The sequence below is a fragment of the Corylus avellana genome, chromosome 5, assembly GCF_965113065.1.
Source record: "Corylus avellana chromosome 5, dhCorAvel1.hap1.2, whole genome shotgun sequence".
NCBI lineage: Eukaryota > Viridiplantae > Streptophyta > Magnoliopsida > Fagales > Betulaceae > Corylus > Corylus avellana.
The window spans coordinates 28,399,053-28,411,793 of NC_142494.1; the positions used below are offsets into that span (position 1 = coordinate 28,399,053).

At 38.6% G+C, this 12,741-nt stretch overlaps 1 protein-coding gene across 1 annotated transcript; it reads left to right on the top strand.

Annotated features, from left to right (window-relative positions):
• Positions 1 to 267: 267 nt before the first annotated feature.
• Positions 268 to 7,843, top strand: ABCB19 (ATP binding cassette subfamily B19). The gene is made up of 10 exons (XM_059593575.2): positions 268 to 892; positions 1,009 to 1,063; positions 1,377 to 1,552; positions 1,952 to 2,152; positions 2,516 to 2,775; positions 2,870 to 3,186; positions 3,274 to 3,497; positions 3,612 to 4,431; positions 4,635 to 4,876; positions 6,426 to 7,843. The coding sequence occupies exons 1-10, from the start codon at positions 647 to 649 to the stop codon at positions 7,632 to 7,634; spliced, it is 3,750 nt and encodes a 1,249-aa protein (XP_059449558.1). The 5' UTR covers positions 268 to 646; the 3' UTR covers positions 7,635 to 7,843.
• The last annotated feature ends 4,898 nt before the right edge of the window (positions 7,844 to 12,741 follow it).

Below are 12,741 nucleotides of genomic sequence, written 5' to 3' on the forward strand. Positions count from 1 at the left end.
TATTTTTGTTCTTAACTCGCTAAATAAAAAAAAATAAATAAAAAAAAGGACCTTCTAGTCCTCATCGAATTTATAAATTAATAACTTCCCATTTTTGTTTGTACAGAAATTCCAGTCATTGAAAGAAAACAATATTATTAATTTATTATTATTATAAAATTTGGTGAGTGCACGAAAATCAATGCAATACAAGTAGTACCCCACAGTTTTTACGTTGGTTTTTACGGCGACAGTCGAGCCCTGCACTATAAAAGTACCCGAAAACCTCTCTCTATTCCAAGCTCGTTTTTCTCCGCTTTCTTTGACCGCTGGTCCAACCAACACACACACGCAGTGCAGAGATACTCGTACTCCCACACTCTCTTATTAACTATCTTTCTCACTGCTTTTCCTCTCCGGCAATCGATGCTACAGAGTCTTCCGCCGATAAAACCAAAACGACATTGACAGTTCTTCGAGACAGATAAGAGAGGAAAGGGTCTCTCAGATCTCTTTCTCTCTTTATTGCCCAGAAAAGCTATACGTCTTTGACTCCTCAAGCTCAGCTCAGATCTTTTCCTCAATGGCAACAGACCATTAGTCACTTCAAATTCCTTTTTTCCTCTCACCCACTCTTTCCGTTTCAAGAACTTGGTTTCGGGCTGCAATGGCCGAGGCTACAGAGGCAAAAACACTGCCTGAGGCTGAGAAGAAGAAGGAGCAGAGCCTACCCTTTTACCAACTCTTCTCTTTTGCAGACAAGTATGACTGGTTGCTCATGGTCTCTGGGAGCGTGGGAGCCATTATCCATGGCTCTTCCATGCCTGTTTTCTTTCTTCTTTTCGGTGAAATGGTTAATGGGTTCGGCAAAAATCAATCCGATTTGAAGAAAATGACCGAAGAAGTTTCAAAGGTTTGCAACCCAATTCATCAGGCGTTTCAAATATCAAACACTTTCATAATCATCCCAGATCTGAGATCTGTTATTTAAGTTTAATTTTATATTTTGTTGTTGTTGTTTCTTTGCAGTATGCTCTCTATTTTGTATACCTTGGTCTCGTTGTTTGCTTATCATCCTATGCAGGTATGTATTATTGCCATTTCAGTGCATACCTTTTCGTTTTGTTTTATGTGGGTGTTGAAGGGGATAGCTCACATTGTTGGTCCATTGTCTAGTCCACATGACTCGTGTAGCCAGTTCACATCGAACCCGCTGTGTGCAAGCACACGTGGTCCGTGGACTGGCCCCCTCGTCTATTTCTTCTTTCACTTGTCAATCTCACTATATTTAACGTTATCTGCCACTTTCATACACATACATCTCACTCACTGTTTGTACACATTCATCTAACCTAGATTTTACCCTTCAACTGTAAAATTTCGTGTGGTTTTACCAGAGATTGCATGCTGGATGTACACCGGGGAGAGGCAAGTGAGCACGCTGAGAAAGAAGTATTTGGAAGCAGTGCTAAAACAGGACGTTGGGTTCTTTGACACGGATGCTAGAACAGGGGATATAGTTTTCAGTGTCTCCACAGACACCCTTCTAGTCCAAGATGCCATTAGCGAGAAGGTTCTTTACCAATTTGATATACAGACACAACACTCCTGTGTCTTTCTTTTCCTATTTACTGTTTTGTGTAACAGTTTTAAATCTTTTTCTTTTTCTCCTAGTATTGGGTTGGCGTTGTATTGCCATGTCCATGTCTGGGTTGTTGGGTATCCATTAATGGGGGGCCCTTTGCTGATGCTTTCATATTGATGGCGCCCGTTAATAAACAAGTCTTACTTATCCGGCGCCAACCTCTATCTTGGACGTTTGTGATTTCTGGGTTTTAATTTCCTTAAAACTATTTTTTCATTATCTAGAGATAATACAAATTTTAACGGTGTGATTAGAACAAATTTATGGTAATATACCACCTTTTAAATTTTTTTTGGAGTGAATTTTATATCTCCTTTGTTATTTCAGGTGGGGAACTTCATACACTATCTATCAACGTTTCTGGCGGGACTGGTGGTTGGTTTTGTGTCAGCATGGAGGCTAGCATTGCTAAGTGTGGCGGTCATACCGGGAATTGCTTTTGCTGGGGGCTTATACGCGTATACGCTCACAGGCCTTACATCCAAGAGTCGTGAGTCCTACGCGAATGCTGGTATCATTGCAGAGCAGGTGAGGCTTTACATTTTTTTTTTGTCTCATTTTTTTGGAAGACTTTGGTAGACTTTTTACATGTGAAATGATGTTTTAACATGTGCAACACTCATAAATGTTACTGTTTACTTTTTCTTTTTAATAATTCACGAACTTGTTGAACTTTTTTAAAGTTCTTTTCATCCCAACCCACTAAATTTAATGCAAACTGCAATCTAGGCCATGGATTTGGATGCTCCAAGATTAATTGTTGAGAAAATCTACTATGAATGGAAGAACGTAATAATTTCAAATATTGGTCTGTAGTTATAGGCTTACAAGGTGCTTGAATCTTGATTATCATTCATATCTGGCCTTCTAAATTTTTAACTATCTGCATAGGGCATTGCGCAAGTTCGGACGGTTTACTCTTATGTTGGTGAGAGCAAGGCCCTAAATTCATACTCAGATGCAATACAGAACACATTAAAGCTTGGGTACAAAGCTGGAATGGCCAAAGGTCTGGGGCTAGGATGTACCTATGGCATAGCATGCATGTCATGGGCACTTGTTTTCTGGTATGCTGGTGTATTTATCAGGAATGGACAGACTGATGGAGGGAAGGCATTCACGGCAATTTTCTCTGCAATTGTTGGAGGAATGTAAGACCAAAACTATAAGTCTATAATGCTGCTTTTTTACAATTGCAGAAAGCTGCTTTGGTTACAATCATAACGTAATAATTGGTCATTACAGGAGTTTGGGTCAGTCATTTTCAAATCTAGGGGCATTCAGCAAAGGCAAAGCCGCTGGATACAAGTTGATGGAGATCATCAAGCAGAAGCCCTCCATAATCCAAGACCCCTTAGATGGAAAGTGCTTGCCTGAGGTTAATGGCAATATAGAGTTCAAGGATGTTACTTTCAGCTACCCATCGAGACCAGATGTTATTATCTTTCGAAATTTCTCAATATTCTTCCCCGCTGGAAAGACTGTTGCTGTTGTTGGTGGTAGTGGGTCAGGAAAAAGCACTGTTGTGTCTCTGATAGAAAGGTTCTATGATCCGAATCAAGGTAATTGAGGAAACCTTCATTAGCTAGAAGAATGAAAATCTGTGGTCCTTGATGAGCTCCTACTGATACTTTTTGTTGGTTTGGCAGGCCAAGTTTTGTTGGACAATGTGGACATAAAGACACTGCAATTGAAATGGTTGCGTGACCAGATTGGGCTGGTGAACCAAGAACCTGCACTCTTTGCTACCACCATACTTGAGAACATACTCTATGGGAAGCCTGATGCAACAATGGCTGAAGTGGAAGCTTCTGCTTCTGCTGCAAATGCTCATAGCTTCATTACCTTGCTTCCTCATGGGTATAATACTCAGGTTAGTGCATTTTATTGAAGTAGTTTTTACTGCAAAAAAATTCTGAAGCAAGGCTCACATTCTCTAGGCATTTACTATTCCCTTTTATAATATGTACTTCTAATGTCAAACCAGGTGGGAGAGCGAGGAGTGCAACTCTCTGGGGGCCAAAAGCAGAGGATCGCAATTGCGCGAGCTATGCTGAAGAACCCAAAGATCCTCCTCCTTGATGAAGCAACTAGTGCTCTTGATGCTGGTTCGGAGAGCATTGTTCAAGAAGCTTTAGACCGTCTCATGGTTGGTAGAACTACTGTAGTTGTTGCCCATCGCCTCTCCACCATTAGAAATGTCGATTCAATTGCAGTTATACAGCAAGGGCAAGTTGTTGAGACAGGGACCCATGAAGAACTGATTGCTAAAGCGGGGGCTTATGCTTCATTAATTCGATTCCAAGAAATGGTTAGAAACAGAGGCTTCTCAAACCCATCAACCCGCCGGTCACGCTCATCACGTCTAAGCCATTCACTGTCAACAAAGTCTTTAAGCCTGCGGTCTGGCAGTTTAAGAAACCTGAGCTATTCATATAGTACTGGGGCTGATGGCCGCATAGAGATGATCTCAAATGCTGAAACAGACCGGAAAAATCCAGCCCCTGATGGCTACTTCTTCCGGCTTCTCAAGCTGAATGCTCCCGAGTGGCCCTATTCGATTATGGGTGCTGTAGGATCTGTTCTTTCTGGTTTTATTGGTCCAACATTTGCTATCGTGATGAGCAATATGATTGAGGTCTTTTACTACAGAAATCCTGCTTCAATGGAAAGGAAGACAAAGGAATATGTTTTCATTTACATTGGAGCTGGTCTCTACGCTGTAGTGGCATATTTGATACAGCATTACTTCTTTAGTATCATGGGGGAGAACCTCACTACAAGAGTTAGGAGGATGATGCTTGCAGGTATGGGTCTATGGTATTCCTTTTTTCTTGTAATTGTAGTTACAAGTTATGGTAACCATTGTCTTGCATGCCAATTTGATCATCCTTTTGGACTTAATAATTCAAATTCCCACATTTGTTCTGTAATGCATGTATGTAAACTTAAAATTTTCTCTTTCTTCTTTTTTCAAGTTTTTGATTTTTATTATGTTTCTTTTCTTCAGCAATCCTAAGGAATGAAGTGGGGTGGTTTGATGAGGAGGAGCACAATTCAAGCCTTCTTGCATCACGCCTGGCCACGGATGCTGCTGATGTGAAATCCGCAATTGCTGAGAGGATTTCTGTCATACTCCAGAACATGACTTCACTCCTCACTTCATTCATAGTTGCTTTCATAGTGGAATGGAGGGTCTCCCTTCTCATCCTAGCAACCTTTCCTCTTCTAGTCTTGGCAAACTTTGCTCAGGTAAGCTCCAATTACTCCACTCTCCACTATCTTCTAATTAAATAATTAATTTTATCATTTTCTCTCCATTTAAGGTTTTGGTATCAATTAATTTAACACACCCAACAACCAAAATGCAAACGTATTTGTCACATGGCACTGGTCCAACTGCAACATTAAAAATAGTCACGCTTTTCTTCTTTTGGTTGACTAGAGTCCAATAAGGGCAGTCTGGGTAACTCTTGGCTTTTCAGTATTTCTTTTTACAGTGTCAGATGTCTGCGTCTGCAGCTAAATTTTACTTCCCTGGAATCTATCTTTCACCACATCCTAATATTAAACGACAAAAGCTAAAATCCAAAGTGTCACCTCATTACTGCACTGCACGTGCTTCCTCCAAGTCCGGTGTATCAACTCTTTGGAAATCACATTGACAAATATAATATAAGGTCATAGATAACGGTGTATATAATATTACCTAAGATTCCATGACTACCTATCAATTTCCATTAAAAGAGAAAAAAAAATCCATGCCACTTTCCACTGGGAAGTGATTCTCTGGCCTCTTTTTACTTTCTTTTTTATTATTTTTTTTTTTGGTATTTGTTCTTGTAGCTTATTTCTCGAGGCTATTACCATTTTTCTTGGTTTTTCTTGTCATCCTAGTCAAATTTCTCTTTATTTCTTTTCCCTCCCATTAGTGTTTTTTCCTTTCACTCTGCACCGACACTGCAATTTGCAGTATATATCAGTTGTGTCTGAATTTAGAGGCCCAAGAACCTCTAATAGGCACATGAGTTCTGATTGCTTTAATTTGTTCGCCGTATATGCTAGACAGCTATGTGAGATTTCCAAGAATTTCTAGGCCCGTGATCATATTATTTTAAGAATTTCTCCTGGCAAATATTTATCTTCTTCCTTTTACTGGGTCATTTATATATTCATCGAGGGTGTCAGGAGTGACAGTCATGGTGGTGGGGGGTTTCAGAAGTTGCGCTGCGTGCCCTTTGTATTATTGTCCTGTTTTGGCGTTTCAAGCTTTCAATCTAATGAGGGTTTCAGAAATCGGTTCGTTTTCGAACTGTAGTTCTGAGTCCTCTGACGGTTTGTCTTGTATGGAGCAGTTCTCTGAATTTGCGCATGCTATACACACAGTGAAATAGATTGATTTGTTGTGGACGTACCATGCCAATATTTGTCATTGTCGTGTTCATGTTGATATGGGAGGAACCTGATATTCTGGGCGTCAAATTTCCCTCCTTTAGTTCTTTTTCGTGGGGTCTGTTACAGTGAGTTTACATCCCACCGTTGAAGCTGTCACTGAACTGTTTGCATGAAGTAACTGTTACTCTCGATGGCATAACATAAATTCTTCTTTGGAAAAAATGAAAAAAATAAAAAGAAACAGAAACTCCATGACCCTTTCAGATTTAGCTACGTCAAAGATTAAAAATTCAATTAAATGATCATTTGAATGGACTCATATAAGCAAACCCTTTAAATGTCATTGCTCATTAGGCAATGGATAGATACAGTTTCCTGACAGTTGGTTCTATTCTGCCATGCACAGCAACTGTCTCTCAAAGGGTTTGCTGGAGACACAGCAAAAGCCCATGCCAAGACCAGCATGATTGCAGGGGAGGGGGTGAGCAATATCCGAACTGTTGCAGCCTTCAATGCTCAAAACAAGATAATCTCCCTGTTCTCCCATGAGCTCCGGGTCCCTCAGCAGAGAAGCCTAGCCCGCAGCCAAAGTGCTGGCCTTCTCTTTGGCCTCTCCCAGCTTGCTCTTTATGCATCCGAGGCCCTCATTCTGTGGTATGGTGCCCACCTTGTCAGCAAAGGGGTCTCCACCTTCTCAAAGGTCATTAAGGTTTTTGTAGTCCTGGTCGTTACAGCCAATTCAGTTGCAGAAACCGTTAGTCTTGCTCCTGAGATAATTAGAGGTGGTGAAGCTGTTGGTTCAGTCTTTTCAATTCTTGACCGACAAACCAGGATAGACCCGGATGATCCTGAGGCTGAGCCGGTTGAATCAATTCGAGGAGAGATTGAACTTAGACATGTTGATTTTGCATACCCTTCAAGGCCTGATATCATGGTGTTCAAAGACCTCAACCTTAGAATCCGCGCTGGCCAGAGCCAAGCTCTTGTTGGGGCTAGTGGGTCTGGCAAGAGTTCTGTGATTGCATTGATCGAACGTTTCTATGATCCAGTGGCTGGGAAAGTTATGATTGATGGGAAGGACATCAGGCGGTTGAACTTGAAGTCCCTTAGGCTTAAAATTGGATTGGTACAACAAGAACCAATCCTCTTTGCATCTAGCATTTTTGAAAACATTGCTTATGGAAAAGAAGGGGTAACAGAGGCCGAGGTAATTGAAGCTGCCCGTGCTGCCAATGTTCATGGTTTTGTTAGTGGCTTGCCTGATGGTTACAAAACTCCAGTTGGTGAGAGAGGAGTTCAGCTCTCTGGTGGACAAAAACAAAGAATTGCAATTGCCAGGGCAGTTCTCAAGGACCCCACAATTCTTCTACTAGATGAAGCCACCAGCGCGCTTGATGCTGAATCAGAGTGTGTCCTTCAAGAAGCACTTGAGAGGCTAATGAGGGGCCGCACCACTGTGCTTGTGGCTCACCGTTTGTCAACAATCAGAGGAGTGGACAACATTGGAGTAGTGCAAGACGGGCGCATTGTAGAACAAGGCAGCCACGCCGAACTGCTAAGCCGAGCCGACGGGGCATATTCTAGACTCTTGCAGCTGCAGCACCATCACATATGAGAGTTTTGATTGAAGGAACATGGTATTGTTGGTTGGTAATTATGTTTGGGGTCCCATGCATTATGCTTTCGTTTTAGTTGTAGATATGGGGATGTGGGGGGGGGGGGGGGGGATTGTATCCTTGGGGGTCTACTGCTCCTTTCCCAATGGTGTAAGCATGTAACAAGTATTATATTATCAATATCTATGGTGCAGAAGCATGTTATTCATCTGGATGGTTTGAGTGATTATTAGCTTTCCCTTCTCCTTTTGTAAGTTCTATAATGCTTAAAAGTAGACCCCAAGCCCACCTTTTCCTGCCCCTGTGAGAAACTTTTTCCTGCTCATGCTTTTCCCCTGGCATGTGTTTGCCAATACAATCTTTTTCTGTTTTAGAGAAGGGCATCTTTTTGAGGATTTAAAGGCCCCCACATGCTTAAACACCAGCAAAGCAAAAGGCAAACTTATCTGGTTAATAAAATGGAGACACATTGATTTGTAGCAGATGGAGTGAATTATTACAAAGCAAGAGCTCTGTGAAAGCTTAATGTGGTGCCAATGAGATCATGACCCACTAAATGCACATTATGGGAAGCCCAACTTTATACTTCTCGTGAGTGCGCCTGTAAAATATTGGTCTCCTCTTCCTTTTGTCTATGAAATCATTCTCTTTCCGAAAATTTTCCAGCCCCAACTGAAACATTTGCAAGTCAGGGCAGCTTCCTCTACTATCATACTTATTATGTTCACTAAAAGAGTGTTCTTTATGTGTACTTGATCTGACAAAGATAAACAAGGAGGCTACTAGAATAAGGTTGCCCCCTTGCCACTTTCTCAGTTCCATTCACTAATAGATAGCCACTGAGATAATGGGCAAAGCTATGTATGGCAATGACAAAGCCAAAGAACTGGAGGAGCAGAGGAATGGGAAGAGAGAGATGGGTGATAAAATTATCCCCTCCAATTCACATGTCCGAACATACGTTTGGACTACTAAAGCACTTGCTCAAACAGGTAGACCGTAGATCTCATCAGAACTTTTACAATTGCTTGTTTGATTGCAGGGTAGACAGTTGCGAGAAATCTCTAATTGTAATGGATACCCAGCAAAATTGGGATTCAAATAGGTAAAAAATGATTTAAAAGTAATTTGACAGAGGAGATGTATCACATCAGTGTCAATTATATTTGCATGTTAGGTGTTGATATTTGGTGGATATAGAACAATAATTTAGCTTCTGGTTACACCCAATGTATATCTCATTCAATTATTGAATCTTCATAAATTATATGTTTGACCTATTTATCATCCATTCAAAGGCATCCAGATAAAACATCAATCTAATTATGGCTCCTTCCTATTGAAGGATACTCGATACATCATGACAATTGACAACATTTGAATCAAATGGTAAATGGATAATATGAAGCTTTAACATAAATGATCCCATGATGTTCATAAATAGTGTCTATGATTAATGTTTGGCCTGCAAGTGTTCATGTAATCAACCCCCTTTAAATGACAAAGTTCTTGAAAGAATTATCATTTGAATGATATTTTTTTTGAGCCATCATTCGAATGATGCTTACTCCATTTCCATCTCTCTTTCTCTCTTTTATTATTATTATTATTGTGATAACCTTTTCTTTTACTTTTTCCGTAATTGTTTGAGCGGTAAAAGGGGTAAAAAAATTCAATTAAAATCGACCTCACATGTAATGTTATGGGAAATTTGATACATCTTGGATTTAAAAGATTCAAACTAGAAATGGGAAAAGGACATGATGATGGAGAAGATGCAGGAGACAATGGCAGAAAAAGATTTGGCTGTTTGCGTTGGCTCTCTTCCCGTTAGATTCTTGACCATGGAGAGGTTTACCAGTGTTCTGTTTCTGTTCTTGGAAGGTGAGAGTCCACAAATGTTGACTATTGCTCTCATGGCCCTCATGGGGGAGAGCCGAGAGCCTCTGAACTTGAAAGCTCCAACCAATTCTTCAAGCCGTACCATTTTGTTGTTTCCAGCCATATGGGGTTCTGATGCTCTGCTTTGAGCCACCCATGCACTCAAATCATCAAAATTCAATTACATCAAACAATGCTTGTCCATTTCGATCCGCTCTCGCTCTCACTCTCACATTTTCAAGTGCATGCGTTCGATTTTCATTGACACGTCAAAGAGTGAAAGTATTTTTCTTGATAATATTGATATAATAGTCCAAATATTTAACACTATTCGATTAGTATTGACTATTGTCTTTCATGTGGTGAATATTTAAAGAGCATGGTTGGAATGGTAACTAGGATCAATAATTGAGGTACTAAAGGAGTTCAAATGGGAATCAATCTCTCCATGAATAAATGTAGAAGAAAGTAACGTGTGCTGTCCATAAATGCCGACCGACCTTATAATAATTATAACAAGTAGTGGTTAGAAAGTTGGGCCTTAAGGCAAGGATAAACACACAAAAAAAAAAAAAAAACAAGGAACATGTTCTTAATCGATTAAACCAAAGAGTAAGTCCAATTTTGATAGAAATCGAGTTTTGTCTGCATGCCCAGGGGATGATGTGTTGTCTCCATTGACACAAGGGTGTGCTTGATGTTTGATGTTTGATGTTTGAAGTAGAATCCTTAAAAGATTTTCATATGTAATCAGGTTAGATAATAAGGCCAAAAGGAAAAATAAAATAACCAAAGTCCCACGATAAAGTGGTGTGTCAAATGAGCGGTTAGAATTCATCATACCATTTTTTATTTTTTTGGTTGTGTAAATCTAATCATTGTGAAAGCAGTCACTTCATACAATAATGAAAGATAAAATTGCTACTCACAAAACAGCAAAAGAAAAAAAGAGATAAATCACCTATTTGGACCTATTAATTGGACTCACTTTTTTCAAAGCATGTAATTTTACATGTATTTTTAATAAGATTAGTAGAGCATGTGATATCTGTTCTTAAATCATGTAATTTGAAAGAAAACTTTATCATTTTTGACCGATTAAGCCCAAATTCCAACCACTAAACATGACTTTGCAGTAGTAGAATGTTTCTTATTGGATTAATGCTACCCACGATTCCACATGTCGGCATCTATTTTCCTACACCAATAGGTGGTTTTAAAAACCATCATTGATTTTGTGATGGATATTTTATGGTGGTTTTAAAAACCACCTATATAGATAATGAATGTGAGAAAGTAGGAATGTGTAATATTACTTTTTTTATTGACTTAGAACATGTTTGAAATTGCGTTAAAAAAAAAAAAAAAAAAAAAAAAAGCTAAAAAGAGTTTTTTAGATTTTTTTTTTTTAAAGCTTTTTTCTAAAATACGTTTTGACAATTTTTAAAATTTTTTATTAATCAAATTGACTTTTTATTTGGTACAACATTTTAGACACAAAAAGTACTTTTTTTTTGTTATAACTAACTGTAATTTCAAACAGGCTGTTAGAATAGCCGACGTAGCTAATATGAAAGTTTGTTGATGGCTAGTATCTAAATGGCTCTTGTCTTTGTTACAAAAAAATAAATAAATGGCTCTTGTCCTTGGTTCAAATTTGGGACTGTTATCAATTTGCTTTTCTTTAGGCCTGGCCCATGGCTCATGAGCCGGTGGACCACTCCTGACTCCGTATGATTGGGAGCCTTTGGGTCTAGATGGACCTGCAGCTAACAGCTTTGGGTCCTTTTTTTTTTATTTTTGTTTGTTTGTCCTTGCTTTCCGAATGTTTGCTTTGTTTAGCTTTTAACTAAATAAGTGCACTACTATTTGTTTGCCACCTAAATATTAGTTTTGACCCAATTACTTGTGATGTAAGTCACTAGACAGGGTCGGTGGCCCAATGGGTCAACTACCTTTATATGGTTGCTTTATTCAATTCTAGGCACTGTGGACCCTGCCCATTGCCCATTGTGCCCAACCCCACTACAACAACATTTCTCTTCTCCCTTGTTTCTTCAACTAACCGCATCGTTTGTGACCATCAATTATGAAATTCATAAAATTTTTAATTCATGCTTATTCCTATTTTGTTTTTTATTTTTTATTTTTAAATGTCTACTCTAAAGTTTCAAATAATTTCTAGATATTTACTTAATAGTAGAACATTGAATTTACAGTCTTAATATGCATCGTTTGTCTGATCTTTTTATTTTATTATATTTATGAGTTACGTACTAATCCTTCAAATTGGGGTGGATGAAATTCCCATTTATTTTACAGGAATAGGAGTTTTTAGTTAGAGACGGAGGGAGGGGGGGACCGGGGTAGGCCATGGTCCCCCACAAAATAAGGAAAAAAAAAATTATAAGTAAAAAAAAAATAATAAATAAAGTAATGTTTTAATTTTAGTCATTTGGCCCCCTCCCAAAAAAAATTTGGCCCTATTTTTAGATTTTTTGGCCATATCCAATAAAAACTTTTGGCCATATTCTTAATTTTTTTTGGGCCATACCCATTAAGTTTTTTTTTTTTTTAATTTTTGGTCCTTACTTTCAAATATTCATTTTTGGGTCCTTACTTTCAAGTGCTCACTTTTTTTTTTGCCCTTACGGTAGTCTTTAGTTCATAAAAAACAACAAAAATAACTTTTTTTAATAAAAAAATTTTAAAGAACCAAAAAAAAAATTTCGGTTGGCCCCCTCCAATAAAATTTCCTGGCTATGTCCCTGTTTTTAGTGTTCTGAATTATTGGGTTTTTGATCTTATATAGATGCACAAAGTCGGTGTAATAATAACTTATTTTCACTTTTTTTTAAAAAAAAAAAAAAAAAATCGGTGAAATAATTGACTTCTTAAAACATTGACTAAAGCTGACCATCCAAGTTTCCATTTATTTATTAAATTTATTATTATGTAGTTATTAGAAACAAAGAGTCGGCAAAGACCTTCAATTCGTCCGCTTTAATTCTAGAAGGAAAATGCATGCGTGAAATGCAAGTTAATTTAATTGTAGAATTTTAAAAAATGAATAAAAACAACTTGGAGTACCTCAAAGGAAGCAAAAGGGGTGAAAAAGAAAGGTAGAAAATGTCTACTTTATGCTTTCGCATGCAGCTAACTGAGGAAATTCGGAGTTAAAACGACTGCGATTTCAAAATCTCGACTCCTTTTTGGGTCTCCGTT